Source organism: Physella acuta, unplaced genomic scaffold (assembly GCF_028476545.2).
Source record: "Physella acuta isolate Inbredline_101_S28 unplaced genomic scaffold, ASM2847654v3 ptg000890l, whole genome shotgun sequence".
Classification (NCBI taxonomy): Eukaryota; Metazoa; Mollusca; class Gastropoda; family Physidae; genus Physella; species Physella acuta.
Window position 1 is genome coordinate 1,533,492 of NW_026732407.1, and position 27,537 is coordinate 1,561,028.

General features: G+C 34.3%; 2 protein-coding genes and 1 long non-coding RNA gene across 11 annotated transcripts; 1 reads left to right on the forward strand and 2 right to left on the reverse strand.

Annotated features, from left to right (window-relative positions):
* On the reverse strand, positions 1-5,027 carry LOC131952726 (uncharacterized). Its single transcript, XM_059315534.1, has 4 exons — positions 4,846-5,027; positions 2,659-3,290; positions 2,065-2,122; positions 1-1,972 (listed from the first exon to the last, which is right to left on the reverse strand). The coding sequence occupies exons 1-4, from the start codon at positions 4,961-4,963 to the stop codon at positions 1,719-1,721; spliced, it is 1,062 nt and encodes a 353-aa protein (XP_059171517.1). The 5' UTR covers positions 4,964-5,027; the 3' UTR covers positions 1-1,718.
* Positions 5,028-5,207: 180 nt separating this feature from the next.
* Positions 5,208-25,558, forward strand: LOC131952727 (uracil-DNA glycosylase). 4 transcript variants are annotated; one of them, XM_059315536.1, is made up of 6 exons: positions 22,172-22,196; positions 23,331-23,413; positions 23,757-23,998; positions 24,077-24,124; positions 24,348-24,520; positions 25,009-25,558. In XM_059315536.1, the coding sequence occupies exons 2-6, from the start codon at positions 23,365-23,367 to the stop codon at positions 25,289-25,291; spliced, it is 795 nt and encodes a 264-aa protein (XP_059171519.1). In that variant the 5' UTR covers positions 22,172-22,196; positions 23,331-23,364; the 3' UTR covers positions 25,292-25,558. The 4 variants fall into 4 exon arrangements, with proteins under 4 accessions (XP_059171522.1, XP_059171519.1, XP_059171521.1 ...); XM_059315538.1 differs by having other exon boundaries at positions 22,192-22,309; XM_059315537.1 differs by lacking the exon at positions 22,172-22,196 and adding an exon at positions 22,200-22,313.
* LOC131952729 (uncharacterized) lies at positions 13,910-21,496 on the reverse strand. 6 transcript variants are annotated; one of them, XR_009388565.1, is made up of 5 exons: positions 21,476-21,496; positions 16,540-16,666; positions 16,233-16,306; positions 15,880-16,023; positions 13,910-14,956 (listed from the first exon to the last, which is right to left on the reverse strand). It is a non-coding gene; the product is annotated as an uncharacterized LOC131952729 (long non-coding RNA). The 6 variants fall into 6 exon arrangements; XR_009388561.1 differs by lacking the exon at positions 21,476-21,496 and adding an exon at positions 21,275-21,436; XR_009388562.1 differs by lacking the exon at positions 21,476-21,496 and adding an exon at positions 21,318-21,430.
* Positions 25,559-27,537: the final 1,979 nt, after the last annotated feature.

Here is a 27,537-nt window from a genome sequence, read left to right on the forward strand (position 1 = left end):
ACCCCTCCCTCGTTAACATATCACAAGAGGGGTTTTTGTTTCATTTTAAAAAGAATTAAATTACAGTAGACAGCACCAAATAAAAAACGTAAGATCTAAATAAGTTTGGAAATAAAAGGAGAGTTGGCTGCCAGGCTATTAAACATATTTCTGTGTTTCATATTCCAATGTTTTATATTTCAATATAAATGTTGATATTTGTAATTATTTGGGGTTTTCTGAAAGACAATGTAAATAAGTTTATCTGTTACAGTGTGACACTTTAGGACCACCACAACTTCTTCCCCAACTCCATTATCAAGGCCAGAAGTGCCTAGCATTTAAGTACACTGTACTCTGCAGACTTAATTACATTCACTTTGACAAAAACCCACAACACCCAAACCTTAAGCACTGTTATAAAAACATACCAAAATTGTGGACAATATTTGTTTCCTTTCTAATTTGAGTGCTGAAATGTACACAAGTACTGACTATCCTTACAACATAACATGCTTAAGACTATAGTGCTATAGTAAAGATTGTATAGAAAACAAATGCAGTATGTCCACATATTGTGAAATCAATTATTTTTATTGTCATAGGCAAGCTCATAGAGCACAGTAGTAAAATGTCTAATGTAGTAAAAGCTAGAATGCTAAAATTCCACATACATTCTTCTGATATGGAATCAAAAATAAAATTATTCGAGGTGGGAGGGAGGCATGTCTACCCCCCCCCTGCTACAAAAATAGAATTTATATACCTGAGATAAATGTCTGAAAGAAACACAATACTGCATTTGTACTCTATTCAGTCATGACCCAGAATATTAACTGGAATATTCTTAACTTTTGGATATTTCAAAATTTGATTTTGAAAACTAAAACTTAAATATTAATCATGAAAAATAGTTGAACTGTATTGTGGACATTTTTCAAAATGCTAAAACAAAACTTGAAAACTCAGGCCCCTTGTTGTCAGCCACAAATTATTACATAACCCATTAAGTAACACATGATCAGAATGAAAAGAACAAAAATATGAAATAAATGGCAGCCTCTGACATATAAATTGTAAGATAAAACCTGAAAATGAAGCCAAAATCCCTAGAAATAAATTCTCATTGGATCAGACAACCCCTGATCAAAAAATGAGAAAAAGGAATAAAACATCAAAACAAAGCACACTCTCAGGAAGTCAGAAATGTTAAATAAAAATAAAATGCTAAAGTAATTTTAAATAAAATACTTTCTCATGTGTTAGGCTACATAAATATTTACATTTTGAATTTTTAATAAACATTGTTTTCAAATGTTTGTTCTTAATCTTTGTATCACCTTCAGTATTAAATAATAAAAAAAAAATATTGTAAAATATACTGAACAACACCTTTCTGTTTTCAACAACAAAATTAGCTGAAATTTTGATTAACTGGAGTTTTACTTGAGAAGAATTATAATTCATTTAATCTAATTTTTTTCTAATTTATTTGAAATTATTTTGAATAATTTTAGATTATTAAAATAAAAATGTATGTTCAATACTTTATTTAAGCATTAATGCATTATAATATCAGATATTTATAGTGCATTTAACAAAAGTAAATGCATCTCTAGAGTATCATGGCACAAAAACATTTTTGATCCACTTTATAACAAATTATAGTTTGTTTTGTTTTTTAATACAAAGCCTTCAAATAAATTAAACAAGAAATTTGTTAAAACTTGTAATACTTTTCAAGGAACAAAATTTGGTAGTATTAAATTATCTTTTTCATGGTGATGATTGGGATCTCCAGGAATTTGGAAACAATCAACAGGAAAAACACTGATAGTCTTGTTGAAAATGTTGAGGCTGATATCAGTGCAGCCTAAAATCTGACTTTTGTGCAGACCCAGCCTATCCACGCGATAGATCATGTTAAAAAAGTGAAGACACAAGTCGGCGACTGCAGGAATGGAACCCATGCACAAAAGAGGAGGTGCATCAGCTAGAAGACAAATAAATTGTTTATTTACAAGATAAATTAAGCTCAATGCATCTTGTCATAACTAATTTTCTATGATTTTAAATTTTTTTTACCTGATATTGTGCCACTGTAAACTTGCTTGTTGTCTATGCTAAAACTGATATCTAGTTCCTGTACAAACAAAAATAATAATTAGGATCAGTCAAACTAAAGTGTAAACAGATGATGAAAACCTCCTCACCCATTCGGTGGAACACAGTAAAAATAAAAGCATGAAGAAAGACTCAGCTTTAGCATGTGATCTCTCACACTTGGAAGACTGATTGCTCTTATTAGATTATACACAAGATTAGACTGGTCCTTTCAGTGCATATATAACAAGTGATGGTGAAAGAGAAATTGCTGAATGAACTGAATGTTTTTTATTCTTCTTATAATCATATAATGGTCTAAGAGAGCTTATACAGCTGCTAGCAAGGTTTCTTTCAGACATGTTTCTCTGGGGAGGTGCACTTGAATCTTTGGGATATTGTTTTAAGTATATAATTTGTATATAAACTATTATGTTCAAGGGGGGGGGGGGAGGGGTTGACCCCCCACCCCCATCCCCTTGGAGAGATGCCTGAAAGAAACTCTGGTTGAATGGCAATAGAAGAAAACAAGCTGCAGTAAAATACCCAGACTGTACTGAAAATATTAAAACTTACATGGGTTTTTGATAAAAAGGTGAAATTAGCACATGTCTTATTGTTGAGATGCAATTTCTCATTCACAAGCTGAACACAGCAAAAGCAATATCGTTCCCAGCAGTCACAGTAGCCCATCTTTATAGGCATGGATAAGCTGAAGTTTGATGTCCTGTTTCTGGTGCTGGTCAGCATTGGGCCACTCAAATTTAATGGCTTTAATTTGTTCAAAAAGCTGGTATCCTTCATTATATTTCCAATATCTTCAAAGGAAACTGTTAAATCCCATTTGAGCTTTGTAAAAACTATCTTTTGAAGTATATTTTCACTTTCTTTCCCACCCATAACTCCTAATTGAGAAATTGTTTTATTTTTTACTGCTTCAATATCCTCACTACTGTTATTGTCAGCTTTTTGGAGCACATTTGTTAAATTTAAGCTTCTAACAGTGATAGTGGCTGTACTTGAAATATCCACTTTTTTTTCTGTAAGTGATGTCTCTGGCTTGATAACCACAAGAGATGCATTTCCTGGTTGTCCAATTTTGTTCACTTCTTTTTTAAACATAGAAGGTGCTTCCAAAACATTAAATTTTGGTTCTACAGGTTTCATGGTCAATTTTTCTAAGATATAAACAGGAGTTGGGCTTTTACCTGAAAAATAGTAAGTGTATTCATGATAGTAAGATTAAGAAACTTGGCCTATTAAGAATTAAATTGAAATAGGATGTAGTCAAAGTACCTTTTATAAACAGTTGCATTAACACTTTTCAGTAATAAATAAAGACTAGCGATGTTTTCATAAGATGCAACAAAGCTCGTTTATTTTAGCAGCCATCTTGTTTAAGTTTTTTTTTGGTTAACTTATAGCAAGAGATTCAGGGGAAGCCACTCTATATTACAAATGGCTGCTGTTTATATAGCAAATCTTGCTTGCAAACACTGCTGTTTAAAGTTAATTTCTGGCCTATATTGATATATTTATTATTTAGACATTGATTTTGGTTTATTATTATTCAATTATCTAAAATATTTGACACAAATATATCACAATATAGATCTACTTCTATTAAAGTAAAGCCTACTTATTAACTACTTAACAATGAGGCGAATTTGTCGCACATTACTAGCCTCGGCCGATTTTACGTACCTAAAATGGTAGATTACCTAACTAAATAGTAAATACATACACTTTTTTCTTGAACAATATGCAGCTTGATTTAATATTAATCTAGATTAGAAATTTTAGAGTCTAGCTAGACACTTGCTAGCAGTGCTGAGCTACAGTAACAACCATACTGTGCAGTGAGTGTAGTGTGTACTGTCACAGTACTGTGTACAGTCAGTAGAAATCTAATCAGTAGACTTAGACTAGTGTACTTGAGTGTAGTGAGTGTAGTAATGTCAGTAATGTAGAATAATGCAGAAATGTAGGTTGTAGTAGTAGATCTAGTGTCAAGTTAAGTAGGCCTACAACTTACTTTGGTAATCTATCGTTTTGGGTACGTAAAATCGTCCGCGACTTGTGTTGTGAAAAGCAGGTGACTCCTTAAATTTTAATAGGCCTAATTATTTCACATTTTGAGGAGGATTTATGTTTTTTAAAATACTAAAATGTTTCCTTGTTTCATTTATGTACCAGTTTTTAAACAATTGAATTAAAACTTTTCACTAATAAATGAAGACTAGCGATGTTTCCACCAGATGCAACCATACTCATTTACTATAGCAGCCATCTTGTTTAAGTTTTATTTTTATAAACTTAAGCGCGAGATTCAGGGAGAAACCTCTCTATTTTACAAATGGCTGCTGTTCATATAGCAAATCTTGCTCGCAGACACTGCTGTTTAAAGTTAATTTCTGGCCTATATCGATATATTATATTTAGCCATTGATTCAGGTAGTTTATTTAAGTTTATTATTCATTTATCTATAATATTTGACACAAACGTATCACAATATAGAATCTACTACTATTAAATTAAAGCCTTGACAATGAGGTAACGTTTTCGTACATTAATAGCCGCGGGCGATTTTACGTACCCAAAACGATAGATTAACCTTACAATGCCTTACATACTTTTACTTTTACTACAAGCTGAGTTTTAAAAATGTGATTGATAAAATTAAAAATAGGGCCTAAATTAAATCGACTTAAATTACAGCACTAAACCAAACTCCTCCAGAAAACAAATATGGTTGCACTCACTTGGAATTAATGATATCCAAGATGTAACCATTATAACCAGACAAGCAAATATTAAAAACATAATGCAACGTCTTTTCCGCATCACAAAACGTCGTATACGACCCATTTTTGTTGTCATTTTTTCGTTCCCTTGATGCACTGTTGTCAAGTATTTAGTAGTTATTTCCCTTGGTTCATAGGTCTGACAGCTAGGCCAGCAGAGGCCTAACCGTCAATGGTCAGTAGTATTAATCTTTTTCATGGTCGAAACAGAATAGCATATAGACCTAGATCTAGATCTAGATCTAGATCTAAATATAGCAGACTATTTTTCTGCCAAATTAACAGCTTGAAATCCCAGTAAATGTATCGCAAGAATTCCTGACTTTATTCATTGTATGTACGAAATACGAATTGAGGCTTATAACTTGGATGCTATACATTGGGGTTAGATCTGATGTTATTTTTTAGCGTAATTTCAATACTGGACAATTGCGATTATTAACTCGTTATTTCTGGATGGATGGATGGATGGATGTGCGCAGCTTTAAGTCGTATCTCCTCCTCAACGAAGCAATATCGAGGACTAGTTCCAAAGCAAATATGTTAAGCAAGTTCCGAGGATGATTGTGGGCCAAAAAAATTCCCGGAATTCCTTCCCGGATTTCCCGGAAAAGCCAAAAAAAAACTCGAAAAAATGCAGTTTTTGGCCCATATCTCGGCAAACAGACCACTTAGCGACTTGAAACATTTACTAATCGATTCCTGCCATAATTTAGAACAATATTGCCGAAGAAAGTTTTCAAAAATATCCTTTCGTTTGGTCACAAAAAATTAATTAAGGAAATTGCGCTTAAATTGTCACTAGACTTTTTATTAACTTGTTTTAACTTTCTCGTATATACTAGATCTAGATCTATATACGTGTGTGTGTGTGTGTGTCTGTGTGTGTGTAAACAGGATAACTTGAGTACCGTTAAAGCTAGGATGATGAAATTTCATATATAAGTATTTTATCAAAATCGTAGATCCGTATCAACTTTTGAGCGATTTCCGATAACCGGAAGTGGTACTTTTTCCACTTTGAATTTTTCAAAAGCCTATAACTTGATTACTATTTCAGATAGATAAATGAAATTTCACATGTAAGTAAAAGATCTAATTCTCTACCTTCTGTCAAATTTTGAGTAATTACTGTTGACCGGAAGAACTAATTTACGCTATTTCCGATTTCTCAAAAAACGCATGTAAATTTATAAAGTACTAATAATATTGCGCATTATTATGAACATCTTTATTTGGCGTTCGCTTGGTGCGCAATTCTTTTTTCTATGAGATTCTATTCTATTTTAAAAAGTTTAAGTATTTAAAATGGATTAAAAATCATAACTATATCCCGAGTTGCCATTCCCTGTTGCTTCATATAAGAATATTCGAGAAAGTTTAGGGGAGATCACTCCCGGTTTATTTTTATTGTACTTGTTACAACAAGGTGAACTTTTATGACATTTAGAATTACATAAGTAGCTTGTTATTTTTACACTTGCAGCGATTTGTTGTGCACTTAGCCGTGCATTTGCAGTGAATGTAACTGGCCGCCGGTTAGTGATTGTGAAGATGTGATGGTTCGTTGTATTTTTTTTTCTCAGTGCCGGCGAACGGCTTCTGGAACTCGCTTCTGGAATACAGTTGTTTTAGAATTTAGAACACCATGCTCCGTTCCTAGCTTGTAGGAAGCGCCCTCGACGCCCGTGACATCTGCAAGGACGCTTCGAGGATCACCGCAATCGCTCTCAAAATCTAGTATACGGATGCGTACATTATCTCCGCTTTTCTTAATTTTATATCATATTTTGTTAGCATCTTATCACCTTGAGTTTGCAATGTTTATGATTTCACGTTTATTATGAAATAATCTGCAAGTATTGTTACCACCGTACTCTTCGTCTTCTGCGTTAGTTATTCCACATCGTTGCCACGCAGGGTCTACAAAAAAATGGGCTGCGCCATTCTTACAAGCTTTTATTTAACTTGCTTCCTCTGTCTGTCTGTCGTCATAGATCGGAACTGCCGAGCGAAATTTCGAGCACTTCTAACTGACTCATTCGTTTCAAACTTCGCACGTGGATCCGTTTGACTTTATTTGATGCCTAATTAATTTAATATTAATTAATTAAAATTTCCTAATAAAGTAGGGGGGGGGGTCCTACTATTTACCGCACTTTTATGCGCGCATTTTCATGTTCATTTGGTTCAGAGGTCAAGCATACAAGTTAGGTAGATTAGAAAACCAATGAGATGTGAGATGATGACGTTCATTTGAGACGGTCAGTTGACCAAGCGCCCTGTTGGACGTAAATAATCTAGTTAATAACAGTGTTACCTCGAGATATTAGTTTAATTCATTGCTAGTATGTCAAATTGCCCGTATCTCAAAGCAATTTTCTCCATTGAAATTAATTGAAATACCATTAATGCGTTCCAGGGCCCGAAATTCCACCCAGTTTTTTTTTTAAACTTGTTTACTTACCCATGACAAATGCAAAGAAATACGTATTTTGTTAAAGTGTATTAACCTTGCAAATCCGCCGATTTGAGCTGACGGAAGATGCTGGTTGAGTTGTGATTGAAGGAGATGGGCGGAGTAGCTTCACGCACTGCGTTCACTTATTTACTGTAGGCCTATAGCTCGCCCAGTCACTTTCGTTACACTCCTAACGCTACACTTTATCCCTAAATTAATTAAACGTAACTTAAACTTCACCGAACATTATTGAACCTTAATGTTGCTATATAATATATTGTCACTTTCGCTTGATTTTCGTCACTGCTTTTCTCTTCACTGCTCTTTATTTTTTCGCTAAGGCAAGTTTTTTTTTTAAACCTCCAATTTAAACTGTTTCGGCAATTATTTAGATCTAAAGTCATATTAAAAAGCTCAGAAGCCAGATGCACAATAAATGGCAACATTTTCGATGTGTTTCTGTTCCTCGCTAATCCAGTTAGAGGTCATCCATAAATGACGTCACGCTTTTTTGGACGATTTTTACCTCCCCCCTCCCCTCCGTCACACGTCGTCACAAAAAGCCAGACCCCCCCCCCCCTAAAATGACGTCACACCTCAACCTACAACCCCCCTCAAAATTGCAGTTGAATTTTTTAAAACATCGATATTTTTCTAAAATCTTGTCTAAACTATTACAATTTATTAAAACAGTTATCTAAAATGCGAAATAACGTCTACAATTCGTTTTCTAACATTGCTTTTTTAGGGTCTAGCCCGTAGTGGCGAAACGAAAGTAGAAAAATTTTAGTATTGTCCGTACTGGCGAAATTATTTTTTGAGATTTAAAATATTAGATATTGATTATAGTTATAAATGCTTTTGATTTCCTCAAAATATATCACAAATACAATATGTAATTTTGTGTATTAAAAAAAAAATAATCGCAGCGTAAATCGGTGTTACAAAATAATCGTACGTGTTAATACTCGATTATTATAAGGGAAAAAAATGTCTAAAATAAGAATCAAAATAAAAAATACTGAAATAAATTAAATATTATATTTTTTCGTTTTTGAATTTACCAAAACTGAAATCATCATTTAAAAACTCAGTTAAGGGCATTTTTACAAGCTTTTATTTAACTTGATTCCTCGTGCTATTTCTCTGAGTCAGAGTTTCTTTCAGGCATCTCTTCTGGGGGGGGGGGGATTTAATGGATTTTATATTAAAAAACATACTTTTTTACCAGTGTCCGCTCCCCCCCCCCCCCAGGTGAAAAAAAGTCTGGAAGAAACACTGGTCTGGGTGGAAACTTTGCTAACAAAAAATAAAATTATAACCGAACCGATGTGTTTTAAAATTGAATGTCACTTAGGTTAAGATCTGATAATGCAATGTGCCACGAACTTTGACATTTAATTAATTGGGCCAAGATGCAGCCAGGATATAATACATGATGAGCCAAGGTATAGCCAAGATATAGCCATTATTGTGCCAAGATGTAGCCAATATTGGGCCAAGATGTAACCAGGGGCGTAGCGAGGGGGGGTGCAGACCGCACCGGGTGACACCATTTAGGGGGGTGACACCAAGGCAAAAAATAGCAAAATATATAGAGAAAAACTCGAGGGGGGTGTGCAAATCGAAAGTTTGAGGGGGGGTGCAAATCGAAAACTTGACGGGGGGTGCAAATCGAAAGTTTGAGGGGGGGGGGTGCAAATCGAAAACTTGATGGGGGGTGCAAATCGAAAGTTTGAGGGGGGGGGTGCAAATCGAAAACTTGAGGTGGGGGTGCAAATCGAAAGTTTGAGGGGGGGGGGTGCAAATCGAAAGTTTGAGGGGGGGGTGCAAATCGAAAACTTGAGGTGGGGGTGCAAATCAAAAGTTGGAGGGGGGGGGTGCAAATCGAAAATTTGAAAGTTTGTCCCTGGGAAGGGTCTCTATGCCTCTGGGGGGGTGACACCATTAAGTGCCGCAACGGGTGACACCCGACCTCGCTACGCCCCTGGATGTAACCATGATATAGCCAATGTTGGGCCAATATGTAGCCGGTATATAGCCAATATTGGGCCAAGATATAGCCAATATTTGGCCAAGATATAGCCAATGTTGGGCCAATATGTAGCCGGGATATAGCCAATATTGTGCCAACATTGCGCCAACATCATGCCGAGTTTCACTACCAATGTTTGGCCAAGGTTAAGCCAATGTTGCACCAAGATGTAGCCAATATTGGTAGCCAATGTTTAGCCAATATTGGGCCAATATATGTGTGCTGACTGGGTTAGAGGTGTTTCGTTCCTTTTTTAAAATTAATTAAATATTTCTATGGCCTATAGTGCACACTTACTTATAATTTAAGGATTATGGGGTCGTCCATAAATGACGTCACACTCGTAGGGGGGGAGGGTGGTCCGCAATTTTGTGACGGTGTGTGATGAGGGGGAGGGGGGTGGGGGTTAGATGGTGTGACGTCACTTTTTTCATTATAAAAAAGCAATATCAGAAAACGAGTTTTAGCCGTTATTTCGTACTTTAGAAAACTGTTTTAATAAATTGTAATAGGAATTGATCAAAATACTCTATGTTGACAGAGTTCTGACGAGAATTTGGAAAAATATCGATGTTTTAAGAAAAATTCAACAGCAATTGTGAAGGGGGTTGTAGGCTCAAGAGTGACGTCATTTTAGGGGAGTCTGGCTTTTTGTGACGACGTGTGGTGGATGGGGGGGGGGAGTAAAAGGCGTCAAAAAAAGCGTGACGTTATTTATGGAAGACCCCTTATAAGTCGTTTAGTTTCTTTTAGTTTCAGAAAACGATTGAGATAATTTTAATTTATTGTTGGTTTTTTCACGTTTATGCATGGTTTGGCTTAGATCAATATTTGGTCACAAAATTAAGTGAACAACAAAATGTCTGTGTGTTTGGGGGGGGGGGGTGTCCTTTATGCATTATTACACCTTTCATCCAATCGACATGAAATGAAAAACTATGTTAATTTTGAGCATACTCAATGGCAGGTTTCCCCGAAGAGCAGTGTTTCTTCCAGACTTTTTTCTCCGGGGGGGCACTTGAAATTTTCGGGGGGGGGGGGGGGGGGCGGTAGACTTTCTTCGGGGGGGGGGGGCTTCGCTTCCCTGAAGAGACGCCTGGAAGAAACTCTGGCGAAGAGCTACAAATTTAAGCGCCTGCGAATCTCGTTACCTTTAGCTTAAAGAGCGGAAAAAAGACTTTTTGCCAGTCGTTAAAAATGTAATTTATGAATTCATTGAAACACATACGAGTTAGAAACAAAATGAGCAAACAATTATTTTATTTCGTCATCCATTTATTAAGTATTTCGCTTAGATCTAGGCCCTTCTTCTGTTCTCAATCTACCTTTGCAATTAGTACGTAGCAAACATCGCAAATACATCATATTCTTGTCCAGTGTTTCTTTTTTTCTCAAGGAGGGCACTTGATATTTTCGTTCGGGGGGGGGGGGGGGGCGGACACTGGTAAAAGTATGTTTTCTATATAAATTCCGTTTCATTTGGGGGGGGGGGGGGAAGCGGTAGACTTTCTTCGGAGGGGGTGGGAGGAGACGCCTGGAAGCAGTGTTTCTTCCAGACGTTTTTCTCCGGAGGTGCACTTGAAATTTTTTTGGGGGCGGACAACAATTTCCGAGGGGGGGGGGACACTGTCGAAAGTATATATTTTTTATATAAATTCCATTTTGTTCGGGGGGGGGGGGGGGGGCGAAGAGATGCCTGAAATAAACTCTGCCTGGAAGAAACTGCCTAGAAGAAACTTTGTTCTTGTATTTGTTCTCTCTGAACTTGATTAAACCATCATAAATGTGAGCGGGTGAATGGATTATTTTGTATTATTTTATTTGTTGCGAATCTGGGAGTGCATGGTGGTCCAATGGGGAACGGCCACGGGGTCCCCTTCCGTCCGAAGCGGTCAGTATAAATTGGCCGCTCGGAGGATTTTCTTCCTTTTTTTGACCCGCGGCGAGATGTAGGTCGGGTCAGGTTTCTGTGTGGGCGCGTGGCGCACCTCACGCGTAGAGGTATTTGTTTTTTTATACTTTATCTTTATGTGATTTGTATGAATGCGACTGCCGATGTTTCTCGTTTTCTTTCATTTTCGTCTAAAACGAGATAGTGAGCATCGGCATGTCTGGTGTGCACGTGGTGTGTTATTTTGTTATTTTTTAAAATGTATTATTGTGTTTTCTAAACCCGTGGCGTGTGTTTCGGACCACGTGGTTTAGGTCAGTGTGTTTAGGAGTGTTTCCTAAACGGGCGTGAATGCGTGTGTGCATTTACCTGATTGTTTTATGATGTGTTGTTATTGACTAGGATTGGCTTAGTCAATAGTCAGTTGGTTAGACAGTAATTAGATTAGTATATTTTAGTTGCCTCGAGTTTTAGGTTGTTTAAAATTAATGTGTGTGCTGTTTCGTGCAACGTCATGTTGAGTATCGCTTGCTTTGTGTCTGCCTTCATTGGGGCCTTAGCGGAGTGTGTTAACTTTAATGTTATCAATATAGATATTGTTTATCTAGACCAATGGCTTCGGGCTGCTCCTTGTGTAGGAAAGATTGGTTCTACGATGAATTTGTTTACACGTTATTTTTAAGTTGCTAGTTCTTCTTTAGACAGTGGTTAGTTGTTTTTGAGAATTGCTTTTAGAATTGTATAGTAAGGATTAGTTTTACTCGAGGATTTAGCTAGATAGAAGTAGTAGGTAGCATTTTGAACTTGTGTATATATTTATGTATATATCTGCCATTACCATGCATTTTTCTTAAGTTTTCATTTTATTTTTCTCTTCCCCCCCCCCCCCCCCTTCCAGTGAGGTTGCTTGGGCAACTTGGCTGGGTGTTTTGTTATATATGAATTGTTTTGTTTGGTGTAAAAGGTTTGTTGTGTACGTATTGTTTTCTACGTAATGTATTGTACGTAGTGGTTTTACGTAGTGTTTTGTTGGGTGTGGACTTTTGGATGTCGAGAATGGATGAAGGGAGGTTTCTGTGTGTCAGGGCCTGGACCATCCTAGACATCATAAGTCGGTGCAACACCAGCAAATGGTCAAACGTAATGTTTTCTTTGCTGTAACAAGTTTGTTTTGTTACAGTGTTTTGTTACGTTAAAGTTCTGTTTTGTTAATCTATTCTATTTTTTATTTATATAATTTTGGTTCCATGAAATAAATTTTATCATATTTGTTAAAGTTTTTCTGTTTTTTTAATTTAGACTAAGGTTAGGTTATTAACCAGCCTGGGTTTAGCCGGGCTTGCACTGACCGGACGGTAGTTAGTTAGATAAGCCTAGAAGGGTAGATTTAAGGTATCCCCCCCCCCTAGCAGGGTAGATTTTAAGGTATCCCGCCCTAGCAGGGCTTACATAAAGAAGTCGCATCCCACCTTGCCGAGCTTTGACTTACGTTGCTATTGTTTTATATACTATTGTCATCGTGGATTCTGGGGCTAATCGCTTAAAGTTTGACAATATTTGTGAATGAGGCTGACCAGGCGAAATTTTGTTTTTCTCTGGGTCACCAGTAAACTTTTCTTCGTCAGATTCTTGTATCTTACCTTGCATCAGAAGTACGTCTTCTAGATCAGAATGAATGCTAAATCCAGAGTGGATGTACTTGAGAAAGTTGGCATTGGAGTAACTCAGTCTTTTAGAGCGGCAAATAGATTGCGGGGGTGAACATGTACAACACTATTTTAGTTAACGAGTAATGTACTTGACGTGTAACTAACTAGTACCTACTTATAAAGTTCATGAAGTCTAGATCGGTGTTAGAGCCAGAAAGTATTTAATTACCGGTTTACTAACAAACATTAGGGTACTCTTGTAAATTCCCTAAATCTGACATCCTCCCCCCCCCCTCCAAGCAAAAGTTTGAAATTAACCTGATTAATCCTGTCATAAATGAAACTCTCGTTGTTCATGAAGCGCCGTAACTAGCATCCCTTTCTGATATTAGACACTTGCCCTAACTTCCCATAAACCTCTCGTACATAAAAACTACACTGGTATATTAATCCCTTGCTTTTATTAAGCACCTGTCAGTGTCATCAAGCCATACATATCTTGCAACATATTACAGATCAATTAGTTGTACAAGTCCATGTAGTACTTTCAAGCCTACTTACTAGTGATTGAGACATTGTCGCCTGTGCTGGTATCCTACATTTTTAAAAACTTGTCAGTGGGATATATCATATATACTTTGCTACAGAGGCGTAGCGACGTCACTGCTTTGCTATACTTTAATGGATGTGTTAACTACATGTATGAAGATTGCTAATATGCATTGGCGTATAGCATAATTATTGTATTTTTTTTTAACCTTCCAATGCAGATACAAAAAAAGATGCAATTCTCTTGAATTACTTTTACTAATACCAGTGTAAATCATAGTAAATGCTAGAAATGTTCACTTCACTGTGAAATGAATGCCCCCCCCCCTCCCAGAAAATTACAGGTACACAAACTGGCTACTTAAATTTATACTGTAACAAGACATTGACTATGAGTGAACTACAAAAAACAAACAAACAAGAAGCGACAGTTTACTTGTTTAAAATTTTTATTCACATTAAAAGAATACTTTTGATGCTACAATTAAGTAATAGATCATATAGGTTACAAGTGGACAAGTAAGTAGGAAGATAATAAATCAATATTATCAGATTTCAGTATGCTCAATAACTAGACAAAATGGAATCAATACATACAACCTTCAGAATAAATAAAAATTTGATGGCTACAGACAATCTCTAAAACATCTTAATCTAACAAGTTTTTAATTTTATATGACTGTGTGTAACTAGACCTTAGTTTCACACACAAACATAAATATATGCATAAATAGATAGATAGACATCTATAAACAAATACTGCATAGCAGAATATCTATACATGAAAGCCAACCAATTGAAAAAAATTGAATTTGCACATTCAACAACTAATAACCCCTCTGAACTTCAGCAATATTATCCAACACCTCTACAAAGACTCCAACTGCCAGAGTATCCACAAGTTAACCAACCCTTTTTCAGTGAGTACAGAAATGTTATACGCTTTTCACGTATAAAGTACATCAGACCAAAAGGGTGGAATTCAGTGGACCCTCACTTAGCTGGAGGTCTAGATATTGAGGATGCTATACTCTCACATTGACAACATGCCCAATCCACGCTAAGCAAACTATGATGAACCTTCTTAATATAGGCTTAATGATCAACTGGAAAACAACACAAGTGATAAGAATCAACAACAAACAGGAGTTCCCACTTAGGACACAAGAAATGACTATTTGAGCAAGATCACTTTACACATCTAGGATCTGTTGTAAGATGATGGGGGAGCAGATGAGGACATCAAAAGACATAGCAAAGTATCCAACATCCTCCACACAATATGGATGTCAAGAGCTGTCTACAGTTTTCCAAATATGACTGTTGAACAGCAATGTAAAATTTGTTCTCCTTTATGGTTCTGAGACTTTCAATAATGAATGGCTGTGTAGCAAATTGAACATCAGGTGGCCTGAAAAAATAACCAACTGTGATGTTCTAACATCCATCTTGAAGAGACGCCTTAATCCTCAGGCTGGTAAATCCTGGGAAACAAAAAATACACATTTTGTAAGAAAATAAAGACAACTGTTTAATCTTTAAAGAGACCCCCTCCACCAGTTGCCGTTATGGTGACATATTAACACTGGAATATCTTGAGTGTGGAAATTGTACTAAAATAAAGATTGTCTACAAAGGTCTACCCTTTTATTTCAAACATTTGTTTGACAATGTGGCTTTGGCAAACATGCTGACTGATATAGCACAAATTTTGAATTAGCAGTAAGTTATCTAAGTTTTTTACATTTAGAATCAATAGTGCCCACATATTAGTTCATGTATGAAAATATCTTTTTTAGTTTAGTTCAACTCATATATAGCCCTACTAAATATTAAAATAAAATAAAATGTTTTATTAATCCAGGTTCGCTGCAAACAAAATGTTTTGGTTAACAAATTAAAAATATCTGTTTCACATCACTTAAGTTTATTTAGCCTGATGGTCCATGGGGCAAGTGCAGTAGAGATAAGCTGTTTCTGTGACTTCAGCATATGAAGGGATAGTGTGGTCACTATGCCCAGTCTACTTTACTTTCCCTAACGTGAGTTAGGTACCTATCAGAGCAGCTGGGTGGACTCAGGGAAGTTCTGCTGACTTGAATCCAGATTCAAACTTGAGACTTTGGGTTATACAGTCTTGCTCTCTGCAGCTAAGCCACACCATCACCTTACATAATTTGCTTTAAATTAAATGTTTACACTCCACTTCTCATTGGAAAGTACATTGCAGTACAGTTGGTGCTTGTTTAGTGTATTCTTGATAAGTTTAAAATAGTTCATATTGACTATGCAAAACTGTGTGAGTGTAACCTTAAATTCACAATGATAAATAAACAAACGATATATAAAATATAACGATATACAAATAATACAGTGTATGTGAGTAGCAGAACATTGGATAACTAACCTGATAGTCTCAAGTTCTAATAATGGGCTCTAGTAACTGGTTGGGAAAATAAAGGTGGCTGAGCATTGTATTGAACTTGACTACACTATCCCTTCCTATGCCAAGGTCAGAGAAACTCATGATCTCTCCATCTGTCCCATGGACCTGAAAATGTACAAATACATTTTTTTTAACAAAATACAATCGCAACTGTTCAGCTCTACATAATGGTTTTTAATTTATCATTCAGCTTTATTATTCAGTTTTACATTTTATACTGTTATAATGCAACTAGTTTACCTACAAAAGTCTGTACAATAAATTTCACCTTTCATTAAATCAGATTGGAAATTCTTTCATATTTACAATCATACCTGGTTTGTTTCAACCTATCACAGCACTTGGTTTTATTTTTTACTGTAATCATAAACCCATAAGCACAAAACACCTGCAAAACAATGACAAGATCAGTTTACTTTATTATACTACAGTATAAATGGTACTTAAAAGTGATATTAATATCTTAATTTAGTTTACACTCTTAAATGGAATACTTAAAATTTAGAACGTAGCATAGTCCCCCACCCCACAGAAGCCACATAAAGGGATCTGAACAATTAACTCTTAAAGGACCTACTGTAAGCATATTCTAAACCCTAACTGTTATTTAAAGTAACATACATGGTAGTACTCTAGCCACTTGAATACAGAGGGTTGTAAATCAGTTGATTGCAGTGTTCAAGTTTAAAACATTGTTGGTATCTTTGTCCCTGTGTCTGTCTTATTCCTGTCTCCATGTTGAGAGAAACTGAAGATTAAAGTTTTGAAATTAGTAAAAATTTAAATAAAGTGCTTATGTCTAAGGCCCAATGGCATTGTTAGATCAGGTGTCACCCAAGTAACGATGTTTATCATTAGTCTGTTAATAATACAGTTGGAACTTGTATGTAGCAATGTTTTCTTTATAGTTAGCACGTTTACGTCATGATATCACCCCCACCCTCTTGTAATAGTTGTTGATTTGTACTTAAAAGACTATTTAACTTTAATTAATCATTAATGCGACTGGCAAAACAACATTTTTCTTCTGTATATTTTGCAATTTTTTGCCTTGGTGTCACCCCCTTAAATGGTGTCATCTGTGGCATATATAAAAATGTTATATTAGTTATAAATATTAATAAGCCTAATAATCATATCTCACTATTTAAAAACAATTCTTACTCTCCCCTTTCGATAAATAATAAACGCTTTAGAGAAATCTAGTTAGAAATCTGTTTCTACATTCGAATATGCCTTTATTTTCCTTCTTTAGGGACTAAATAAAATTTAGTTTAAGTTTATACATTTATTACCGTCCACCATATTATTTTCAACAAGTCCGTATCTTTAAGTTTTTCATATAGGCCCTAAGGATATATTTTTTATCTTTTATATTAATATATCGCTGAACATGCTGACGTTGCCAAAAATATTGCGGACAGAGAGAAATGCACACATTTACCATCATGGGCTTTTTTTTTTATATAGATCTAGATCTATTAGGATTTTCAAGAGTTAAAAGTCGCCATCAAATTAATTTAAATTAAAATTAGGGCCTATTAAATGTCATTAGGGCCTAGGCCTAATATTTTTTTATTATTTAGTTAGTCTCATAAAAATTCAATTTTCTTCAAATTATAAAAAGAATAGCATATAATTGTAGAGCTTTAAAAATGCAATCCAACAGTACCAATTTTATTAATTTAGCATAATTGGTTGATTAAATATAATTTTTTTAGTGTCGCAAATAAAATATATAGAAACGCGACCAAAAACGCAGGTAAAAAGTCAAATTCACTTGTTTTAAAGCTAGTAAGCAAGAAAAGACATGATTCTTTCTTACTATTGAAATCAGTTTGCTTATACCTACATTTTTTTACACAGAGGTGAAAGTAAATAGTTTATATAAATTTATAAAATGCCATTTATATAATTTATTGTATGTTTTGTGATGAATTTTCAATTGGAAAATACCGCATTTGGAAGCAGAAAGGTAAATTCTACAGAACAGATGTTGTTTGGAATGTTATAGATTATAGATCTAGGCCTATATAAAAATGTTTGTTTAATAAAATTCAATTAGAGTCCACCCATTTCTGATGGGTACCTGATATACATTGGGGAAATTAAAGGTAAAAAGTAAAGGCGGCTGTGAATATCGCTGACCACACAGACAATCACTTCATATGCCGAGGTCAAGAAACATGAACTCTACTTCATCTGCCAAATAGATTGCTTTGTCTACAGTGGAATCATAAGTAATGTTTACAGGGGCCTAATAAAATTGAGTTATGTTTGTAAAAACATTAGGCCTAAGCTTTAAAAACTTATTTTGGTCAATATCGGAAAAAATAAAAAATCTTTTCGACTAAATGGGTTGAAAAAAGCTTTGAATTTGTTTCATTGTTTGTTATTATATAGTCTGGCGCATTGCTTAGATGGCAGGATTGACCTCTGACCCTGAAACGTCACGCATCGTTTTCTGACGGTTTTTCCGTTTATTTTAGGGGTCCCATCCACGACAAATGAAAAAACTGTTTATTTCGCAAATTCTCATCATTATTTTAATGCAAATTGCTAATAAAATGGATAATATGCCTTAGAATGCCAGAAAAAATCACAAGATTCGTGGTTGTAAATAATGAGAGGATTTCTAGTGGAGCACTCTCCGTAAAAACTGAACCGCCGCCAAAAACGACCGACTAACGGGGAAAACGGCTCGACTAACTGTACATTAATATATAATTGATATATTTATCATGTATATTTACAGTATTTTTGATTACTTTTTCTAAAATCTTCCTCGAGGATGAGGTACCCACGCTGACATTTCTATCCGCTATTTTAAGTATCATGACGTCATTGTTACGCTAGTTGCCAGACTGAAACAACTAGTTTTTGTTTTTTACGGAATGAACTGTTAAGTCTAGTATTTTAATTATAAATCAATTGTAGCATGTGTGGAAAAAGTAAAATTATAGACATTATTATTGTATTAGTAATTTTATTAGTATATTGATTTTTTCTTCACTGTGGGCCGACCGTTGCTGCATTCGTGACCGGTGGTTGACCTCGTCAACGCCGCGTGGCCTATTCGTTTATATAATTAGTGTTGCTCGTTCAGTGGCCTTTTTCAGAGCTAGGCCTAATTACGGGCGATTTTTAGACTTAATTGATTGGCCGTTAGCCTTTTTCATTGCTGCGTATTGTAAAAAATGCTCGTTCAGCGGCCTTTTTTTTTGGCGCTAAATAATCTGTTTACGGGCATTTTAAGCGTTTATTTATTTATTTTTTTAAGCTAGACGTAGATCTAGTTTAAAAAATATTTTTTTTATACAGCTGGCTGTCTAGCATGCCTGATATCCGAACTTAAAAAAAAAATGACCGAACTGAAAAAATGACCAGAAGTAGGGAAGTAGGTCTCTTTTTCAATTTGCTTGTAGAAGAGGGGGGGGGGGGGGGGGGGGGAGAGAGAGAAGTGAAGACACCGACCATCTCGTGTACGCGTGTTCATTCTATGACGTGTACTGTAGGCCTGCTGAAGTCACGGTGACCCCGCGACCGTGGTGGGATTTTTCATCCACAGGATAGTAAACATAAGCAAGCAATCACGCGAGTGACGATGTTTGGAGATTTTATTTTTAAAAAAAATCACATACGTCATGTTTTCAAGATGAAAAAAATGTAATGTAAAAAAAAAAAAAAGACACTAATACCATGTATGAACCTCAGCTGCCACACTGTTGACTCAATATAATGAATTATAATGTGATTGAGTGTAAAATGTATTTGCATTTATAAACTATCTTAACTATTACTATCATATTATTTTATGCATATTTATTATTTAAAATTAGAATTTAAAATAAAAATATTTATTATGGTCGTTTGATTTATGTAGGTGTTCATTATTTCTTAAAATGGTATGAATAAAATGTAGAGTAGAATTTAATAAATAATAAAATAACTAGATCTAAGTTTTATTATCAACCAGTTGCTTTTTGTTATTTTCCGGTGAGTAAATGACCTAAGCTGACGCAATTACCATGGCGGGAATTAAAAGCTCGTGCACACAAGTTCACGGCGTCATGTTATGCCGGTCCAGGAGCAAGATTCTTGTTTTGTCATTCATTTTCCATTCTAGCTAAATTTTCAAATTCTCTTTTTTCTCGTCAACCGAATAAGCTAGATATTTAAATGTGGTGTCAAATGTTCTCTTAAGGGGTAAGGAACTTAATGGTGTATTTGAAATAACAGAATATTTTATTTAAAAAAATCCATAATTCAACCTATTATTATATATTGTAGTATTTGGAATTGAAGCTTTCTTTCTTAATTACAAGTTGTATTAATTTCAAACCTTAATGTATTTTCTTTTTAATTCAGTATTAGCCTAAATGTAAGGTAGGCTACAGAATTCAGATATTACCTATGGTTTTGTGATTTTTTTATATGTTTATAACATTTGTGTTTATGAAATGACCTAATGAAGTTATCAAGCAAACTGTTTTATTATTATTTTAATAGGCCTGCAAGTTATAAGTACAAAATATAGATATCTAATCACTAGATCTAGGTCTAAGTTTAAGAAAAAACTACCTAAAGGGTTTGAAATACTTAAATATAGTACTAAAAGTAGCTATGTTTTGAAAAAAAAATATCTTAAACTGGAGACATTCAATTTAAAAGTCATTATAAAAACTCCACGATCTAGAATCTAGATTTATTTCTAGATCTCTAGTAGGAATACAGATTTAGAGGCTTTCCCATCAGTATCAATGTACTATCTTAGCTATGTGGGAGGTCAGTACGAGTTCACTGGGAAAAAAATCGGAACTGCCGTAGGGGGGTGGGTTTAGTGCGCAAATGCTCCTGACCGATTGCCAAAAGGTACAGAAATTCTAAAGATACATTTTAAAAGAAAAATGGACGGCTGAACTGCAGTTATCAAAATATCTGTGTAAGTAGAAGTATAAATAATAATATTTTACACAAATATAGCTGTCTTTTGCTAAATCTAGCTCAATTTCCACGAAAATCGCATCCGGTCGCAATAATTTTTATATCAGCTTGTCGGCCATTCAACGATCTATCACGTGTAGCAGACGCCAAACAGATTTACCCGTATGGTATTGCGCGAATGCTATTTTTAGCAACAGTGCCGAGACGCGATCGAAAAAAACGAACTAGAAAGTGGCCATAAAAAAGCGGGTCAGGGGAGGTAATTCAACTCGCGTTATGAGACTAGCTATATTATTTATTATTTAATTAATTAATAATAGGCAATAATAGCCTAATTAATTTAATTATGAAATACGCTCAACTGGAGGTGATCGTGAAGCGGGGAATGAAATACGCTAAAATGCAGTTTTACCCCTTCTAGATCTAGATCTAGATGTAATTATTGTGCAATTTACTAATCAGTGCCAAGATCTTTTAGTATTTTAGATCTATTTTCTACAAAAATATCTTGATATTTCCCACCAAATCGATTTATTATGTTTTCTGTTGGATCTAGTTCCGGTATCGCAAATTATTTAAGTAAAATAAACAACGATCCTAGCTAATTGATTACTTAAAAATATTTCAGCGGGATTTTCGCCAGTACGGCTAAATTTAAAATTTCTGTACTTCCGTTTCGCCACTACGGGCTAATCCCCTTTTTTATAATGCAAAAATGTGACGTCGCAAAATCTAACCCCCCCCCCCTCCCCCTCATCACACATCGTCACAAAATTACGGACCCCCCCCTCCCCCCTACGAGTGTGACGTCGTTTATGGATGACCCTTTACTCGTATTTCAAATTAAGCTCGTGTGGACGTATGCTAAAGTAAATTTTAGCTCGCATGATGTTGGGGCACCAGTGTAGTTGTGGAGAGTTAACGCAGTTGGTTGTAGATAACCAAGCTGTTAGTCGAGTATTAGACAGAATAGGTATGTTAGGACCAGGAGATAGTTGAGATAGTAGAAGTAAAGTGCGGGACAGTTGGAGTTACAGTTTGTGTGCATATAGGCCTATATATATATATATATATATATATATATATATATATATATATATATATATATATATATATATATATATATATATATATATATATATATATATATGCTTTTTATCCATATGCTCATTTATCTATATATGGATTGTATAATAAAGACAAATTTAAAAGCGAAGTAGATCTAGATCTAATAATTATGTTTATTTGTTTATTGTAAATTAATAAGAAAGACGAAGTGGTGTTAGTTGAACTCTTACAAATTAAAAATAAGAAAATCATAAGGCGTTCCAAGCGTTCGTGCTTACAAATAAATTATACATTAATACATTTTCTTAGTGCTATCTTTACTTTATTTTATATGTTTAAAGCCATATTAATAATAATTTAATAATAAGAACGATTTTAGGCAGGTAATCTATCGTAGTTTTAGGTACGTAAAATCGCCCGCGACTTGTAATGACATTACATTTACTATTAAATGTGAAAAACAGGTGACTCCTTAAATTTTAATAGTTTTTCGCATTTTGAAGAGGATTTAATATTTATGTTTTTTAAAATACAAACATGTTTCCTTGTTTCATTTATGTACCTGTTTTTAAACAATTGAATAAAAACTTTTCCGTAATAAATGAAGACTAGCGATGTTTCCAACAGATGCAACCATGCTCATTTACTATAGCAGCCATTTTGTTTAAGTTTTATTTTTATAAGCTTATAGCGCAAGATTCAGCAGGAAGCCACTCTATTTTACAAATGGTTGCTGTGTTTATAGTTTATAGCAAATACTGCTCGCAAACACGGCTGTTTAAAGTTAATTTCTGGCATATATTGATATATTTAGCCATTGATTTTGGTTCATTATACAATTATCTATAATATTTGACACAAATATATCACAATATACTTCTATTAAAGTTTCAAGCCTTAACAATGAGGCAACTTTGTCGCACATTACTAGTCTCAGCAGATTTTACGTACCTCAAACGATAGATTACCCATAATCATAGTAAACATTAAAGTAACACTAGTGACATTAGTAAAATGTTTTTTATTTAATAGTAGTAGTAGGCCTATTCAATATTCATTTAAGACTTAAGATCATAATTTGGCCTATAGGCCTATTAAAATAATTATTAATTAACTGTAGCACTATAGTACTGTGACTATGAACTTACTATGAAGTATAGGCCTATTGTTTATTATAATAAAATAATAATATAATATAAAATTTCTGTGTGTAAGGCAAGGGGTCATCCATAAACGATGTCACACTTCACTAGGGCCAGGGTCTGGACTTTTGTGATGAGTGGGAGTGAAGTGAGGTTAGAAGCATTTTAAAAAGAGTGACGTTGTTTATGGGTGACCCCCAAGGCCTAAATTAAAACTAAATTCTTTTACTTTATGCACTATTTTTTTTTTATACTCAGTATTATTTATCAATACATTTTATAAATTAAAAAAATGGCACCTGTTAAAAAAAGAAAGGCAGAGCCTAAACCAGTAAAACCAGGTTTGAAAGTTTTGGCCTCTTAATATCTTATTTTTAAATATAGATCTTATGAAGGGTATATTATAGTATGTATATATAATACTAGGTCTGCAGCAGTAGGCTGTATATTTTTAGTTGTAATTGTGATTCCTAACAGCCAGCAATTAAAATCTATTTTTTTATTATACCTATTGAAAATAAAGTATCTGGGTGAAAATGATTTTTATTTCTTTAAAGTATAAATTGAAGATTACAGCAAGAATAGGTTTAGTGTTAGATTGCTATTGTTAGTAGTCAAGTAGGCGGTAACATCTACCACCTGCAGAGTAATTAAATGTTTAATTTATACTTCATACAATTTCAGAAACATCAAAAAAGAAGAAAGGAGCATCTAGCGCAAGTGATCCAGCAACAAATGTTTCTGATTGGACGTTATCAAAGTTACCATTGCAAGGAGAGTGGCATGATGCTCTATCTCAAGAATTTGGAAAAGATTATTTTATTAAGCTTGAGAAACAGATAAAAGAAGAAATTAATAATGGTCATGAAGTATTTCCACCTAGCAACTTGGTTTTTAATGCACTTAATTCAACTCCTCTCAGTAAAGTAAGTTAAAATGTTTATAATATATATATATACTTTTAAAAAGTTATTATAATGCCTATAATTTTTGCATTTGTCCAGGTGAAAGTTGTTTTGCTGGGACAAGATCCATATCATGATAATGGCCAGGTAAGATTTAATAATTTATAGTGAGTCAAAAATAACTAAGGCTGGTAAAAAAATTTAAACCGCTTTGTAATTATTTTAAAAACCTCTTAAAAATGTATGTTGTTGACGAATGGTATTGAGTAACTTTCATACAAATATATTGTATTTGACAAGTAAGCTACCAGTTATTTACTCATCATAACTATTAACAGCCTGTTTTTTTTGTACCTTTTTGTTTTTTTAGGCTATGGGACTATCATTTTCTGTACCTAAGGGGCTTCAAATACCACCATCATTGAAAAATATATATACTGAGCTTTCTAGTGATATTCCAGGCTTTAAAAGTCCAGGACACGGTTGCCTACAAAAATGGGCTGAAAATGGTGTTCTTCTTTTAAATGCTACACTTACAGTTAGGTAAATAAAATTTTTTTATAAAAATGGTAGGAGGAATCAACTTTTGTAGAATTGCTTGGGCTAGGGGGCAGGGGAAAAAAACCAGCAGATCAAAATGCAATGAACTGATAGTTTTTATAGGTATAAAAAAGTCGTTCCTATGTAGTATGCTTGCAATAAGGAACACAGAAGGTCACCTAATTCAATGTACCCTTACAACTTGTTAAAATACTGCATTTGACCACAGAAAATAATGGAATTAAAACTTGTCTTTCCAAGAATTCATTAAAACAATCCATTTAAATGAAACAAGCTAACATCGATAAAGACTATTCATACATAAAAACATTATTTATTTTTTTCAACACATTCTAGATTGACCAATAAAACAGGTATTTAACCTGTGCCCTCAAATATTAGCATCATGTTGTACACACACACACAATACGTATTATTGTGCTAGTTAATATTCTTGTTACACTAACAACACACTGAAATATTTTTTTCAGGGCACATAATGCTAATTCACATAAACAGTTTGGGTGGCAGAAATTCACAGATCAAGTAATTAAGGTTATATCAGATAAATGTAGTCATGTTGTGTTTATGCTTTGGGGAAACTTTGCTCAAAGCAAAGAAAAACTTATTGATCTTCAAAAGCACACTGTACTGAAAGACGCACATCCTTCACCACTAAGTTTTGGTAAATTTAAAGGTTGTAAATGTTTTTCCAGAGCAAATGATGCCTTGAAAAAGAAGGGCATGGAGGAGATTGATTGGAAGTTGGAGTAAAGACAAAGTTGAATTTAATTTTTTGTTTACATTCTTTAAATACTTATGTCAAAACAATTTTTTATAAAATGTTTTACTTAAAATTTTACCCTGATCCAGATAATGTTTTGTCTACAATATTTTTCAATTCTGTATACTATATCTTCAATGTATAGCATGTTAGTTTTTGTCATTGCAAAATATAACTAATGGAAAAGCTTCAGAGCTTTTGGAGTCAGATTATCTTTTATGTTTTACATATTTCATAAATAAAACCTTTATTCCATATAGGTAGTAAAACTTCAATTTTTAAACATGTTGTATTTACTGTTGAGTGATGTAAATAGGCTTGTTCTTGTAGTGCTGTTTTTGTCAATTATAATATTTTCAATTTAACTCACAAATCAAGCACATTCTCTTAAACAAATATAAAATTAAATATAATGAGGGCTAATGAAGTAGGGTTCACCTGTTCAACCTTCTTTAGCCTTAGTATATGAAGAGATTGTGTACTTTGTACTATGCCAAGCCCAGCCACCATTACTGTTAAAGTCCAACACCCATCTAGGCTATTATAGTATTCCTGCATTCTAAGATTACTAAGAATATTTTGCTATTTATATCAATGATGACTCACTAAGTAACACAGTGTCAATCACCTATGCTAATGAGTTATAGTGTATTACCATAAGTATAGAAACACAATCACTAAACTACTTATTATTAAGAAAAATACAAATACTGAAAAAGTGTTATTAATAATAATATTAGCAATTACAATTTATTCACAGAAAAAAAATGTTAAAAAATAAATAAAACAAGAATAATATGAAAAACTTACAATGAATGACTATCAAAATCTCTCATCCAGTTACACATAAATTATGAAATAAATTATAGCCACAAATCTTTGCAAACATAAGCTACAATTGGAAGTAGCATTGCTCTCTCCTGTGGGGCTAATCTTAATAACTATTATCTCTGAATTCCTTTTATAGGAAGCTTGAATAAGTAGCTGTTTCTAGAAACAAAGAATGCATAGTCTACAGTCTACTACAATGCACAGGCAAGATGTGAGGGGGGGGGGGGGGGTAGAATTGGAGTTTGTTGTTTTATCAAAATAATTTCGTTTTATTTGATTAAACATCTTGTAGGTTTTATGTTCAGTCAGACTTGTTTGCCTGCCTTATATGGGCAGTCGTCTGTCTATCTTATGTCAATTCGGCCATTTGTCAGTGTCAGCCATGTGATGTCAATTTTGTCAAACAAAGGCGGCTGGGCATAGTGCTGACCACACTATCCCTTCATATGCTGAGGTCAATGAATCAGATGAACTCTACTTCATCTGCCCCATGTGTCTTGGGTACGAACGGGATTAAGAAGAAAATGTTCACAACCCATTACTATTAGCCATTAGTAGGCCCAATCTAAAAAAAATTATCTAAATGTCTTCATTATTAAAAAAACGTTTGCAGGTTTCAATTAAAATAAACAGGGATTTTTTAAATAGCATAGCAGTGTATAGAAAATATAGATCTAGTAGATAGTATATTGCTATAATTTCTAAATTATTTGGTAAAACGAAGTTGTCATGGAAATACGGTCACGGAATAAATATTTGATCCATTATTATTTATTTAGTAGATGGCTTTCCCTGGGGTGTAGGACAAAAGGCTGACCTCCAAAAGGCCGACAGGGCATAAGGCCGACAAGCATAAAAAATACTAATATCGCAAAAGTTGTGTTACTGTATAGCTCCTATATTGACAATCATCGAAATAAGGCATGAAAAAAAGGTGAATAGTTCAAGAGAAGAGAGGGTGCTAGTTGCTATCCTTATAAGGTTAACCATCGGGTCAAGCGACTGGAGATTACGGGTGTGTCTTAAATACAAAGGATCAACATCTAGATATTGCGAAATGCTATCACTGCTGTCTTTCATAGCTCATTCTATGTAATCGAGGTAAGATAATCATCAAAGAACCAAGTCAAAAGCCGCCGGCATCATCGCCCACATGCAACAAGGTGGAACGCCAAGAGACAATGCTAGTTGCGATCCTTATAAGGTGAACTATGGGGTCCATGCAACTGGAGATGACGGGAGTGTAAAAAGAATAAACAGATAGGTGGCGTTACCACCATATTTCGCAAAGAAATCAAAGAAATCGAATGAGTAGAACAATCGCGTGCCTTGACTAGACTACATGTTAAATACAGAAAAAAAATTGAATTAAATTTAGTTTCGTCCATTGCGAATTGCGTGAAAA

Excerpts from the sequence above, each read along its gene's own strand:
- LOC131952726 (XM_059315534.1), bottom strand. The coding sequence starts at position 4,963 with ATGACAACAAAAATGGGTCGTATACGACGTTTTGTGATGCGGAAAAGA. Across the intron at positions 3,291-4,845 it reads TTGGATATCATTAATTCCAA|GTAAAAGCCCAACTCCTGTT; the intron begins GTGAGTGCAACC and ends ACTATTTTTCAG. Across the intron at positions 1,973-2,064 it reads TTACAGTGGCACAATATCAG|CTGATGCACCTCCTCTTTTG; the intron begins GTAAAAAAAATT and ends TTTGTCTTCTAG.
- LOC131952727 (XM_059315539.1), top strand. The coding sequence starts at position 5,223 with ATGTACGAAATACGAATTGAGGCTTATAACTTGGATGCTATACATTGG. Across the intron at positions 24,125-24,347 it reads CATATCATGATAATGGCCAG|GCTATGGGACTATCATTTTC; the intron begins GTAAGATTTAAT and ends TTGTTTTTTTAG. Across the intron at positions 24,521-25,008 it reads AATGCTACACTTACAGTTAG|GGCACATAATGCTAATTCAC; the intron begins GTAAATAAAATT and ends TATTTTTTTCAG.